Source organism: Bombus impatiens, unplaced genomic scaffold (genome assembly GCF_000188095.3).
Source record: "Bombus impatiens unplaced genomic scaffold, BIMP_2.2 scf_1274, whole genome shotgun sequence".
Taxonomy (NCBI): domain Eukaryota; kingdom Metazoa; phylum Arthropoda; class Insecta; order Hymenoptera; family Apidae; genus Bombus; species Bombus impatiens.
Window position 1 is genome coordinate 228,035 of NT_177693.1, and position 13,046 is coordinate 241,080.

At 35.3% G+C, this 13,046-nt stretch overlaps 1 protein-coding gene across 10 annotated transcripts in view; it reads right to left on the bottom strand.

Annotated features, from left to right (window-relative positions):
* LOC100743522 (MAP kinase-activating death domain protein) overlaps positions 1-13,046 on the bottom strand; it is a 40,003-nt gene that overhangs the window by 20,664 nt on the left and 6,293 nt on the right. For 7 of the 10 annotated variants that reach the window (XM_033323762.1, XM_033323763.1, XM_033323761.1 and 4 more), the window contains exons 3-19: positions 12,568-12,736; positions 12,211-12,376; positions 11,543-11,723; positions 11,211-11,368; positions 10,326-10,626; positions 9,441-9,770; positions 8,630-8,662; positions 8,148-8,260; positions 6,569-7,263; positions 5,866-6,104; positions 5,135-5,329; positions 1,748-2,089; positions 1,318-1,386; positions 1,009-1,209; positions 463-658; positions 263-352; positions 53-186 (exon numbers count right to left, since the gene is read on the bottom strand). In XM_033323762.1, the coding sequence (XP_033179653.1) occupies positions 53-186; positions 263-352; positions 463-658; positions 1,009-1,209; positions 1,318-1,386; positions 1,748-2,089; positions 5,135-5,329; positions 5,866-6,104; positions 6,569-7,263; positions 8,148-8,260; positions 8,630-8,662; positions 9,441-9,770; positions 10,326-10,626; positions 11,211-11,368; positions 11,543-11,723; positions 12,211-12,376; positions 12,568-12,736 (3,612 nt within the window). The remainder of the gene's footprint in view (positions 1-52; positions 187-262; positions 353-462; positions 659-1,008; positions 1,210-1,317; positions 1,387-1,747; positions 2,090-5,134; positions 5,330-5,865; positions 6,105-6,568; positions 7,264-8,147; positions 8,261-8,629; positions 8,663-9,440; positions 9,771-10,325; positions 10,627-11,210; positions 11,369-11,542; positions 11,724-12,210; positions 12,377-12,567; positions 12,737-13,046) is intronic. The other 3 variants (XM_012391899.3, XM_012391902.3, XM_033323764.1) reach the window with 3 other exon arrangements.

Below are 13,046 nucleotides of genomic sequence, written 5' to 3' on the forward strand. Positions count from 1 at the left end.
TCTAATCCTGCGTAATATAGCAAAATAAATATTATCAAATGAAAAAACCTACATCCGTCAGGAAAGCTTGATTGTCACTATTTGTACTAGATCTCTCTGCATTCTGCATCCTCTGAATATCTTCCTGATTGGCTTTATTCGTCGAGTGTTTTATCAATGACGAGCGTTCGACCAATCCTGTCTTACCTAAATAAGACGAAACAATTTAAAGAGTCAGAAATTAATTTTCAATCAGTCGAGATTGAAAAAGGATAATAAATACTTTTAGGGAAAGGTCCGAGTAATGGTGTCTTCTTATCCGCCTTTTGGGACTGAGGGAAGCCGGTATTTCGACTAGAACTACTTTTACTACCTACAAGTGTAAAATGAATTGAAAAGATTTATTTTATATATTTTTTATCTTTTGTATAACTTCTTGAATTGTATTTGTACAATAAATAAGAAAGAAGAGATTAAACGTACCAAACAGATCGCTAAACATGTTGCTCGTTTGCGTAGCGATGCCATTTAAATCACTACTAATATTGCTGAAAAAATCACGTCCGATTTCCCGGCGCCCTCCGCGGTTATCCGAAGCGACCAGTTGCGTGCTACTCGAATCTCTTCGTTGCAACATTCCCGGAGGCGATGGGGGTGAATGCTGCGTATCGCCAAGGCCCTAAATAATTTCATTTCGTAAAATTTCTTTTTTAGAATGTTGATTTTCAAAGACGGTTCTTTTACTTGAAATTAAACTGTTCAGTTCCCTTTAAAAGAAACTTTCTATTTTGAATATTCCTATTTAGCGTATATTCTCTGTATCCATAAACTTTTAAAGTTTGTTTCAAGTATTTGCGCTATTCTTATAAGATTTATTGGGAATTTCTTTGGAACTTTGAAGTGTCTTCACAGTTTCTTTAGAAACTTTTTGAAAGAGAGATCCTGATTAATCCAGTGAATGAATCAGTTTAAAAGATTTCCAAATTGAAAGAAATGAAGAAATGCGTCATTAATAATATTGCGGCGTACCTTGAGTAAACCTTTCTTCGCAGCAACCTCTTTGGCACTTTTCGTCAAGTCTCCAAAAGTGCTCTTGCTTACGTACGTTAAATCATCGAATGTATTTTTGCTGACTCCAGCCGCGGTTTTACTAGCTTCCAAAGCGCTCTTCGAAGCTTCTTGAACAGATTTTGTTGCCTCCCCCATGGCTTTCTTCGTCTGTTGCGTCAACTGTTTAATATTTAAACGAAAAATTAAATATTTTCTATTCAATTTAAGTATTATAATTATATGGCTTAATTTAGATATTATAATTAATGTTTTGAGATAAAGACTCACTTGTTCCAATGGCGCGAAAAGACTGTCTTCACCGGCCTCTGTAATCTTCTCCTTCGCCTGATGTTTCAACTATAAAACAAAAAGAAAGAAGCTGCAATTGTATATAGAAAAAGGTTATGGGAAGTTTTCAAGGAAAATAAATTATAAGGTAATTGTACTGTAATTAATATCAAAAGTATTTGGGGCTGGTATGATTATTCTCGGAAGAATCTTAAATAAAGGTATAGGTAATGATGAGGATAGCAATAATAACCTGAAAAGCCCTAAGTTTTCCGTACAAATCATTAACCATACTGTTAGAATTTTAAACCATCATGGACATTATTAAAATTTAAAAAGCATTAAACGTGATCGTTCTTCAATCAAATTCTGTCACATCTAAAATCCCATGATTTCCGAATATTCACAATATTCAAAGTCACAAAGATACCTTATCCATCTGAGCAAGAATTCCATCCTGGCTGCTCTGTCTCTTAGTTTCACGGACCAAATCCTTCGCCTGGCTCGCTATTTGTTCTAACAACGATCCTTGAGAACCTTGTCTTAACACACCATTTCCAGTCACACTGGAAGCTTGTCTTGGTAAACCTTCGGCCTGCTTCTGTCCACTAGTACTCACAGATAATTGTCGAGAAACCATCGACGATTCACTTTCGTTGCTACTGTTACTACTCGTCTGTCGGGAAAATGGTCCTGCTCCAAAGCTCGACGTCCTTGCTAAAACGTTACCCACACTTGGGTGACGCTGCAGACTTGCCGCACTTGGTTGAATCTTTGAAATAACACAAATAATGGATAACATTAATTATCGTAAGCTATTTTGAGGATTTATCGAATATTTTTGAAGAAGACGCTTGTTCTTGGAGAAAGATCCTTTTGGGAAGAAAGGCCGAACAGTTTTCAACTTTACATACACATACATTTAAATATCGAAAGACGAAATAGAGGAAGAATTCCTTCTTTAATTTAAGGGAGAATTTCTGTAGATTTGTTAACTTTTGACTCAATTGTTAGATACGATAATGGTTAATTTTTTGGAAATTTCTATCGATAGAATATTATACAAGTTCTACCCTTTGCCGTATAATATCGAATTTATATATATGTCGGGTCATGGTTAAAATTTTGGGCGCGTAACAACTCTTCACTCGAATCAGCCATTGTTTTACAAAGCAGAGATTATATTTACACGTATATACAAGACTACTACAAAGTTTAACGAATATTAGAGTTTAACGAATAATAAGTTTAACGAATAATAAATTTAGTGAATAATAAGTTGAACGAATAATAAGTTTAACAAATAATAAGTCTAATGAATAATAAGTTTAGCGAATAGTAAGTTTAATGAATAGTATGTTTTACAAATAATAAGTTTAATGAACGCTATTAACAATGTTCTTGGGTTCAAACGAATCCAGGATCAACGGGATAACTCTTTACTAAGCGTAGACTAGTTTTAGACGCAAAATACGATTGTTGAAATGCTCGATGTGTCACTCTCCAAGGCAATCGCACGAATGCCAGCCTCCTGGAAATTTTCCACGCTGTACGATTGCATTTGTTTTCTATGAATGACAACAATTGCTTAACTACAGCTATGATAAAATCTAGAGTATTAGAGGATGTTCCCAAAATTTCCAAGGAAAGGCTTCGGCTTTCCTTTCATCTCCGACATATATTTATGTAATATCGAATAACATCGAAAGACAGATAAAGATCGTTATGTAAAAAGGTTTCGATCCAAAAGACAAGAAATAAGATATTTAAGAGAGGAAAGTAAATATAAATACACAGAGTAACGTAAGTGAAGAAAAAGGCGATACTACATACGTATGTACATGAAGAATGAAGTTTAAATAAAATATTTTCAAATGAGACATTTATAATATTACATATTAAAATACTTATTTGATAGTCAAAGTATGGAATGTTAAAAGCTACATGTATCGCTGTAAAATTTAAAAAGACGTTCTTTATCGAAGTCTGAGATATTGATCAATCCTTCGACGGTGGAGGCTGGGTCAATTCTAACAAATGCAGATATTTTACGTTCCTTACTTTCTATACTGTACACTGACGTGTCATTATTCTGTAGCGCCACGCGAGCAGGACAAATTCAAATCCTGTTGTTGTTTTGTTTCAGAGTATCGTGACCATTAGGTCACAGGTGTTGCAAGGAGCAATGAACTCCGAGCAAAACAATGTCGCCGCTACGTCAAACGTAGTCGAGTTCAAACTTTCCGACTATCCCCCGACCAGTATAAATAAACAAACGAAATGACGAGCGAGGAAGTTTAGCGATCGCAGTATAAGCGTACAGACGTATCAGACGTATATACGGAGTTTCTTGAGACCGCGCGTATTTATTTCGCGAAAGTTATTATATCTGGACTTGTGTTTTGTGTCGAATTAATATCTTAAGTAAATTGCTCACAAACAGTAATCTGTATTTCGTGATATCTGATAAGACCAATCCTCTACAATTCTATAAAACTGCGCGAACAATTTTATCATTAATATGCAGATAGAAATTCTTCTCGTTTGACGTGATAATAATCAAGCGTTTGCCAGGCGACAGTTAAATAGAGGAAGCAGTCAGTCGTCTTTAAAATTTCCTAGAAAACAGGCGTGTGGAGACGATTATTCATACAATATTCTCTGTTGTATACATATAATTGGATAGTGGCATTCTGAAGTGATGTTATAAATAAAAAAAAAGGTGATTAAGCAAAGATGACACAACTCTTCGTAGTCTGACTTAACTTGTTATTAAATTATAAGGCAAAGGGTTAAAATAAGTTGAGACCGATTGATCTGGAAGGATAATTGATGCTTTGAGACGAAGGTTTATATTACATACAGCTTTGATGAAATGTCATAGATGTTGTTAACTTCAATTTTGTGACATTATAATTTTTGGGAGTGAAAAAAATACCATGCATTTGACCTAATTTATTCGTAAAATATTGATACGATAATAAACATATGAATGAACTACATTGGGACAGTTTTATCAACGAAACGTTTTGTAAATCACATACAAATAATACATACAAGTCTTTTTAATACCAAAACGATTTAAAAAATGCTTTAAATGAATCTTAGGAGAGAAATATAAGAAAGAAGAAGAAATTTCCACTACGAAAGTAAAAACCAAATAAGTGGAAAGAAAAAGATGTTTGAATGATGAAATTCTGAAAGAAAACACTAGAGAAACGTAGAAGAATAAGGAAAATCAATACTATAGAATTGCAGAAAGAATCAACAGATATCGGAAAATAGATAACATTAGAGATAGAGGAAATCTATATTATAAGATTCCAAGAAAAAACACTAAAAAGGCTTCAAAAAATAAGACAGATCTATACTTTGAAATTTTAAAAGAAATCGCTAAAAAAGCATCGAGAGGCAAAATAAATCTATACCATATAAAATTCAATGAAAAACTTCTAAAGAAGTTTCAAAAACTTTAAATACATTCATACCTCATACTTAGAACAAAGATTGACAAGTGAAAAATTATCCAAAGGAAAAGAAATTATTTGAGCGATATCGAACATCGAACGATAAATGAAAGTGAAAATGAAATGAAAAGGAGTCTTTGTAACTCGTTTATATAACTCGATAAGGAAATGTCAAACGGCCATGAAAAAGGGGGTTTTCCATGCTGAACACATCGAGTGGAAAATCTGCTGCTTTTCGATGATATACCGCATGCAAAGTTCAAAACAACATCAAAACAAACAAAAATCGATAGAAAGTAGTCGACAGATGTTACACCAGTCAATAGACCACCAATGAAGGATGAACTCACAGGAACGACATATCTACTGACGCGAGAAGTCCTGTGGGATGTGGCAGGACGTTCGGTGTCGCCGATGCTCGGAGTCGCTAAAGAACGCCCCTTCCCTACTCCAAACTGTCCTACTGAACTTTGTGCGCTCAGGATTGTGCGTGGTGTTATCGTGGACGCTGAGTCTGACTCAAAGCTACCACCCTCCTCTTTATCCTATGATTAAGCACTTTGTTAGGACGTCGAGCGTAATGAGGATACTTTTATTTTGTCGATAGTTTAGCAGTTTTTTAAGAGTTGCTTCGTGTTGGAGATTGATACGGGATGTTCTATGTATAATGAGATTCGTATAGATAGAATGATACGAAAGAAGAATTAAAAATTGTAGGAGAAAGATAAGATTTCAGGTTCCCTCTTTTGAATAAAAAGATTTAAGATTTTGGAATAAAGATACAATTTTTAACTCTTCTTTTTCTTATTACTCCGTAGCAAGGATAAATTTAGAATATAATTTTGGAATGATCCTAAGCAGAAAATTACGTATGCTAGCGACCAAAGTTTCATTTGAGAATGAAGGACCATTATGTGTGAAGTAAAAGTCAGAAATTTAAAGAAAGAAATTAATCTAGGATTCTGCTACTCTGGTAAATTCTGTTGGAAAGAAAATTACTATTGATAAGTGTAGCATTAGTTGCAAATTAATAACAAAAGTAAGCAGAATTAAGTACATATATATTTTTAAAAATACTCACATTGGTTGACTGTGAACCTTCTTGAACTTTGGGGTTTAACTCGAACTCAGAGTCCCTGTTGAAACTAGGACTGCTTAGGTCACTGTGACTGGAGGAAGTGCTCAAAGGACTTTCTGGCCTCACTGTCGATTCTTCGTCCACTCCAGGATATCGCAATGAACTGGGTGGATCGTAAACGTTCTTTGGGTCCACAGACAGGGACATTGGTTGAGGCTGCGCCGCGTGTGAACAATTGTAGCCTGTAAAACAAATTATATCCGATTAAGAAATAGAATTATTAATGAATTAAATTAAAATTCATTCTAGATTCTCCTATGATTCCATCATTAGAAAATTTCAGATAAGAGTATACAATCCTAATTGACGTTACATTTTTTCCTATTTAAGTATGATGCTTCTTAAACGTCACAGCTTTTACCAACACTCGTTTACTTCCATCTCTAACAATTTCAGTATACCAGTTCTGTCAAACACAAACGATTCATAAAATTGTATTTAACTGCAGATATTGTGTAAATTCATGTGTTTGTGGACACAATCAAAGAAATGGAGAATCGAAACTCATCTCACATGACCGAGATTTAGTTACATAATTCTAATTCCTAAATACTATAACAATCATTTTCTACATTAAAACTGCGTTTGATTACATTTACACTGCATATTAAATTAAAAAATTTATTTGTTAATTACGGCTACTCACTTGGAGACAAGTCGGACGACACCATCTCGGATACAAAATCGCTCAGCGACGAATAAGAGGAACTCGTACTCTCAGCACCTTCCGAGTCAGACCCGCTTTCGTCAGTCGGTTGACTCTCGTGTTCCTTCATTGCCTTCAAAGCGTTCGCTAACGAGCTACCGTTGTCCCAAACAGGGAAATAAATAGGTTCTAAATTCGAGGCGTACCACTTTGGCTTGTCTCCGATTTGAGCTGGGTCAAACACCCCTGTTTGCACTCTCAAGAACGCCACGTTGCTCGGAGTGAGCGACCATTCAGCCAAAAATTCCACCGCCTGAGTTCTAGCGAACTTATTCAAGAAATGACTGGTCCGTGGCCTTGATCGGAGAAAAGAATTGATCTGAAAAGCGACTACAGGCCTCGGATATAGCCTGAGTGTCCTCGTATGCTCGGTGAAGTTCGCCAGAAGGTTCTGAGAGTTGAAGAAACGCACCATGGCCACTCTCGTAGCCACGTCTACAGAGTCCACGTCGTTTCCATAAATGAATGGGTTGAAAGATTGCATGGTTTGGGAAGAGAATGGTTTTTGAGGTGACGAAGAACCCGCTGACTGAGATATGGAGGAGCGACGATGACCGGAAGCCGCGCTGGCTCCTGGAGAACTCGCCGGACTCGGATGATGGTCGACGCTAGGTCTGTGCTTCATTGACGACACACTGTGAGCAATTTTCATATTTTTATGAATGCAATTGAAGAAATGACACTTAAGCAGAACTTTGCCTCACTCTGCTAGGTATTGTCATGGTGATCAGAATACTTTGAATATTCTATTTCTGTCTATTATGAATTCCGCGTGTTTTTTTCAATTTTAAATTTTCTATCAATTTTCTTATAATTGTCTGGTTATTGGTCTCTAAACCTTCTCTTATTTAAATTCAATCCTACTATTTTTATTCGTATTGATTTTATCGCATTCGATATTCAGTTGTGAAACATTCTCTTTTATTCTGTGAGGTAAAAGAATAGTACAAAGTAAAAATTCAATCAGCAGTAAACGCATTAACGCGCTTCGTATTCACGAAGGTATAAAAGAAAGTTGAAATTGATATTGAAATAAGAGTAAGGTGGATGAAAGCTTAAACTAAAAGCATAGAAAAGGTAAATCGAAAAGAATAAAGATTGGAACGAATAAAAATAGAGATGAAATAAAGAAGGGATAAGAGGCAGCAGAAAGAAACATAAGAACGGAAAGGAATAAAATGCTTAACTAGAACAAACTAAACATTTCTTATCTACAGATTTTACGTTATTAATTACAAAAACATTCATTGAACAAGGTGGAGTTTTCTTTAAAAATCATGACGCTATGATAAACCCATGGACGGTAAAAATTCATCAAAAAATATATTGAAACTTTTTGAACAATCTACCATATATATAACTATAGAAAAATTACGAACAACCATTGAATTTAACCTACTGGATTGGTACCCATAAAATATCATTATCTTCATTATAACAACACTCACCATAAAATACGAAATATGGTTCGAGGGTTGCAAATATTAAAGAAACTAATAGGATTAATAAAATTGCCAACCTTAAAGTGGACAAATGAGAAGTTAGGCTCTCCCTTCTACTTGGAGCTTGCAGAGAAGTCCTCGGAGAAGTGTCTTGCGAAAGTGTTTGCGGAACTGACATACTAGCCATTGCCTAGAAAAAGAAATACCATCCAATAAGAAAAACGCAGAATAATAATACAATTTTCTAGGTATCTTCCCATGAAGAGCTCGCGTTTGAGAATTTGTCATATTGTTTAAGCAACTACGTCTACTCCGTCTATTCTATAACTATGCTACACTTCCTAGATCGTAGTCTCTAAAAAGCTTCCGGTTCCTTCCCTTGAAACGGAAATAACACGTGCTCTGTATCCTCTAAGGAGGAATAATCAAATAAAAAAATAAAATCTACTTGTCGTAGGTATATGAGGCAAAATTAGTCCATGCCGCTAACTACAACACAAGGAATGTATCACCTATATATTTATGGTTCATGCAAAGAGTGGATAAATGAAATATTTACACCAGAGCCGGTTTGGTCCATCAGTTGCATTGCCTGCGGAACCGATTAAACGAGGAATGATTAAATCAACGTGTTTCATTGTCAATATTGTTGTCTACCGTAGAGAGATATACTAGAGTATATTTCGTCTCTTTTTCTAATTTTTGTCATATTAACTCCTTCGCAGCTTTTGATACGATATTACACTTTAACATTAAAGTCACAGTAATAGCCTTATCTATTATAAGTTACGTATTTGTTACTTAATTTGAATTGTTATATATTATGAATATATCACGTACATTATATAATAATACAATATTATTGTCATCCATGGTTCAAACATTTCATTTACGTATATAAATAAGAATTGTGTATGAAATTTTCAATGATTTAAACGCAGTGCTGCAGAAATATCTGAAAATTCTCCAATAATAATCAGCTTCACGATTTTTTAATTCTTAATTCGTCGATTCGTAAAATTTGCAGTGTATAGAATTTTCCTACGTAGTTTATCGTTTATACATACGTACAAATGCATACGCATAAACATATAATAATAATAATAATGAGTATACATATTGTACGATTGTACTAGCTTATGTAATGTAATTGCGGTCGCTAATGACCCATATTAGTCGATGCGACAATAAATAATAAATTTTCCTATATGGAAACCTACAAAAAAAAATCTCGGAATTTATTTGCAATTAATTTTGGAATTATTTAATTCTTAATTTTTTTAATTCTTCAGTCTTCTTTTTTCCTAATCTTTTATTCGCTAGGCTGCGAAAGGGTTAATTTTGATCGTGATAAATGTCTATTTATTTACCTGTTTCAAGTGGTTCTTTAGTACGGTGCCTTCTGGTTCGGGTAATGGGGGCAATTGATCACCCAGACCAGTAGGTGCGTTTATTTTATTGCTGTCTAGATCCACTAGCCAAATGTCATCGGGCATTTTAAAGTTCGTTTTGAACAATAAAAAAGTAGCGGGTATTCCGATAACAAATGGTGTAGGTGCAAGCAACAACTGTTCCGCGCAGCTCATGCACGTGGGTAACAATGGTATCGCGGGGAACATATACTCCAGAGGATAAATCATCGTTACGAACGCCATTACGGACATCGACAGGGCATTGTAGTCGCGGGATTGCAACACGATCTGTAAACAAATATAATTTATTCATCGATTAATTCCATTTCCTCTGTTATCTTTGTTCGCAATATTATCAGAAAAGTAAGGAAGCGAAACTGAGAAATTTTAAAAAACTGAGAACTACTATGAATCGACCAAACATACGGAATCGAAGTAGTCTTTATAATAGTATATTGTTTTTATCATATCGTGGAAGATTAACTTTGAAACAATCGTTAGAGAAAGAATGAATGGAAACAAGGAATGAGGCATAAAAATTAAATTCTCTAATTGTTCTGAGCAACGTAGTAAGAATCTTCAGTTTAAAGTATCGGGTTATCGAAGATATAATTAGAAAAATCAATCTTATCCTAAATTTGAATGAACAGAAACGAAAATCCTAAACAGGCTGAAGATGTTTTACAAAAGTTCAAATCTTATAAATTACACTAAATATATTGATCAATACCTAACAAAGAATTCGTCAAAAATAAAAGATACGCTTGGAAAATTTTCTCTCTAAAGAAAAGATCACTTTCAAGAGAAAATAATTGTGATTTAGATGGTGAATAGAAAAATTACCTTGTGCTCCAAGAGAATCAACGTGAGGACCTTCAAGCATATGTCAACGCCAAGAAGTTCCAGGGGTAGATGCAGAGGGAAATCAACGAGAGAAAATCTAGTGTGGTCTGGGAGTGCAAAACAGAGTGGTGGCTGCATACTTTGCGACACGATCTCGACCTCGACGCGTGTCTTTTCCGGAACAGGTACAGGGCTGCTTAACAATCGCAATATCCACGTCTCGATCTCTCGGACATCGTGTAGCACTATCGATGGTGTTCCTTCCAGTGTTTGTCCCGTTAAAACGCTCCACACGGTGTCTCTGTTAAAAATCGGCAGACAATTTCTGTTTTTAAGAAACTCGTTCTTCATTTATTTATTTATATCTGAATTGAGTGTTTAAAAACAACTGGAAGCTGCGTTAATCACCGCATTAAGATTTGGAATATAATACAGAGCAATAAGTATAATACCATAATATAAAAATATTTATCGTATCTAGAACAATAGTTCTGAGACAAAAGTTGCTTGAAGCGAAGACTCTCGAGCGAGGAACAAATCAAAATAACTAAACAGGGTAGAACAAGAAGTATTTCTGTTAAACTCTTAACATACTTTTGTATCTCCTGCTCAAACATTCGTTACAAAGAATATCATCATTTCCACTGACAGTCATTAAAAAATATTTGTACCGTAATCCCTACGTTTATAGTAATACGCAATCGACAGACAAAAATAGAAACTATCGTTAACACGACGGACGCGATAGGAAATGAAGAAGGAGAGAAACAATGATGCAGAGGCACGTACAAATAGCATGCGAAGCGAGATTTGAATATTCATAAGGAAGAATTAGCGAGTGAACGCAAGAGGATGTAAGTTTGCTGTTTTAAGGATTATCCTTACCTGTTGGTCTGCCGGGAAGCACCGACTTTCTGCGGCGAGGAACTCTCGTTACACGCATCGATGATCTTCTTCAAAATGAAAAGGCATTCCCGGAACATCGAAAAGAATGGATGATGGGAAATGATACATAACGACGTCAGCGAATGATTTCGTATCCTCTGGAAGTAAAATCATGAAATAAAGATATAGAAAATAAGAACAATTATTGATATTTGTAGCATCGACTTCGTGTTATTATTATATAAATGTTACTTATATATCATTATTATATATTACCATACATACGTTAGTTATGTATTAGGTAAATGATACAACATTTTTTACCAGTTTACCTGTCGTCTGCGTGAAGCTCGTGGAGACGGTGAATGACTTCCTCCACTTTCACTATCTCCACTCGGTGCAGTGATACCTAATCTCGGTGCACTCGGTATATGCGAAGTGTCAGAGTCCCTTCTGCTGCTCGGGCAATCTTTTTCCGAGTCGCTAGGGCCCACTGCACTGCTCCTATAGTCGCTATAAAGAACAGCTAGAGATACAGTCTTATAATTGGGAAAAATATTCTCTTTAACTAATCAATACAACCAGCGTAAACGAAAATAGTAAAAATATCCGATTAAAAATGTTGCAGGAATATTCCTAAAAGAATTCTTTTCTATTTCATTGATATTTCCTAAGCTTCCACTTTTTTTCTAATCTGACTATAAGTAATAGCTGAATCTCAATTTTCAGTCTTAGGAGATTCAACGTTTGGTAATGCGTTTAAATGTTTAAATGTTAGTATAATATACATAGCTGCTAATAACGATTGCGTAATTATGGATCTGAATTATAACTTTACTAATGAGTCTGATATTTCACCTGACCTTTCAAGTCGATATCTCGCAAATGAGAGAAAACGAATGGCGTGAATTTTTCATTGTTCGGACAAGTGTTGGTAACTGGCAGAATGGCTGTAGTTTTCGGTAGTAAAATTATGATAAAATAATGTGTTATATTTCACCTAGAAAAGGCAGAATCCGTGCTCTTTTCCATGCTTTTCCTCCAACTCTCCCTTCGAAACGTCGTATTGTACTTGTCCCTTTTCATCGACACTCCACTCCCGACCGCAGCTCCCGCCCTTTCTATTGGTCGATAAAAATTCACGCAGATACCATAGCGAGTTCTCCCTAAAATAATATTGAATAAATACAGTTAAAATACGATATAAATATCAGGAAAGCAAGCATTTTACGAATTATATTTATTTGATTCTAATCGCAACACCCCTGCGTTTACTTTGATCTCTCAAAGCTCCTTACGTCAAAGTTAATTCTTCGAAAGATTATTTCGAGAAACGCAAAGAGAAATAATTGAGTACCGGAGTCTTTGTCCGTAAGGGTGAAAGTGAAGGATGTGGCTTCTCGTAAGGCTGTGCGTTTTGGGCCCACGCTGGTGCAACCCTCGGGTTGACAGAAATAAACCATGTCCAGCGGCAATGGAAAATCTTTGTGATCTTCCACTGGATATCGTCGCAGCAACTCTGGAACCTAAATAATCATAATACATTCATGAACTTTCTAATTAATAAAATTCTGCGCCATCTATATGCTTAAGACAATTGCATCTTCTAAATCATCTCTTTTCGCCGCTGTCCACTTTCTTTTAATATACAAATATTTCTCTTTCTTATTTGAAATTCCTTTTTTCACATCCTCACATCGCCCTTTTTATCGCTGGTGTTCTTCCTTTGATATCTTTACGCTTCCTCCTTTTATCGCTAAAATTTCCTCCTTTGTACACTTACATCGTCTTCTTTCTATTACCAGAATAGTATTCCTTCATCACCTACGCGCCACT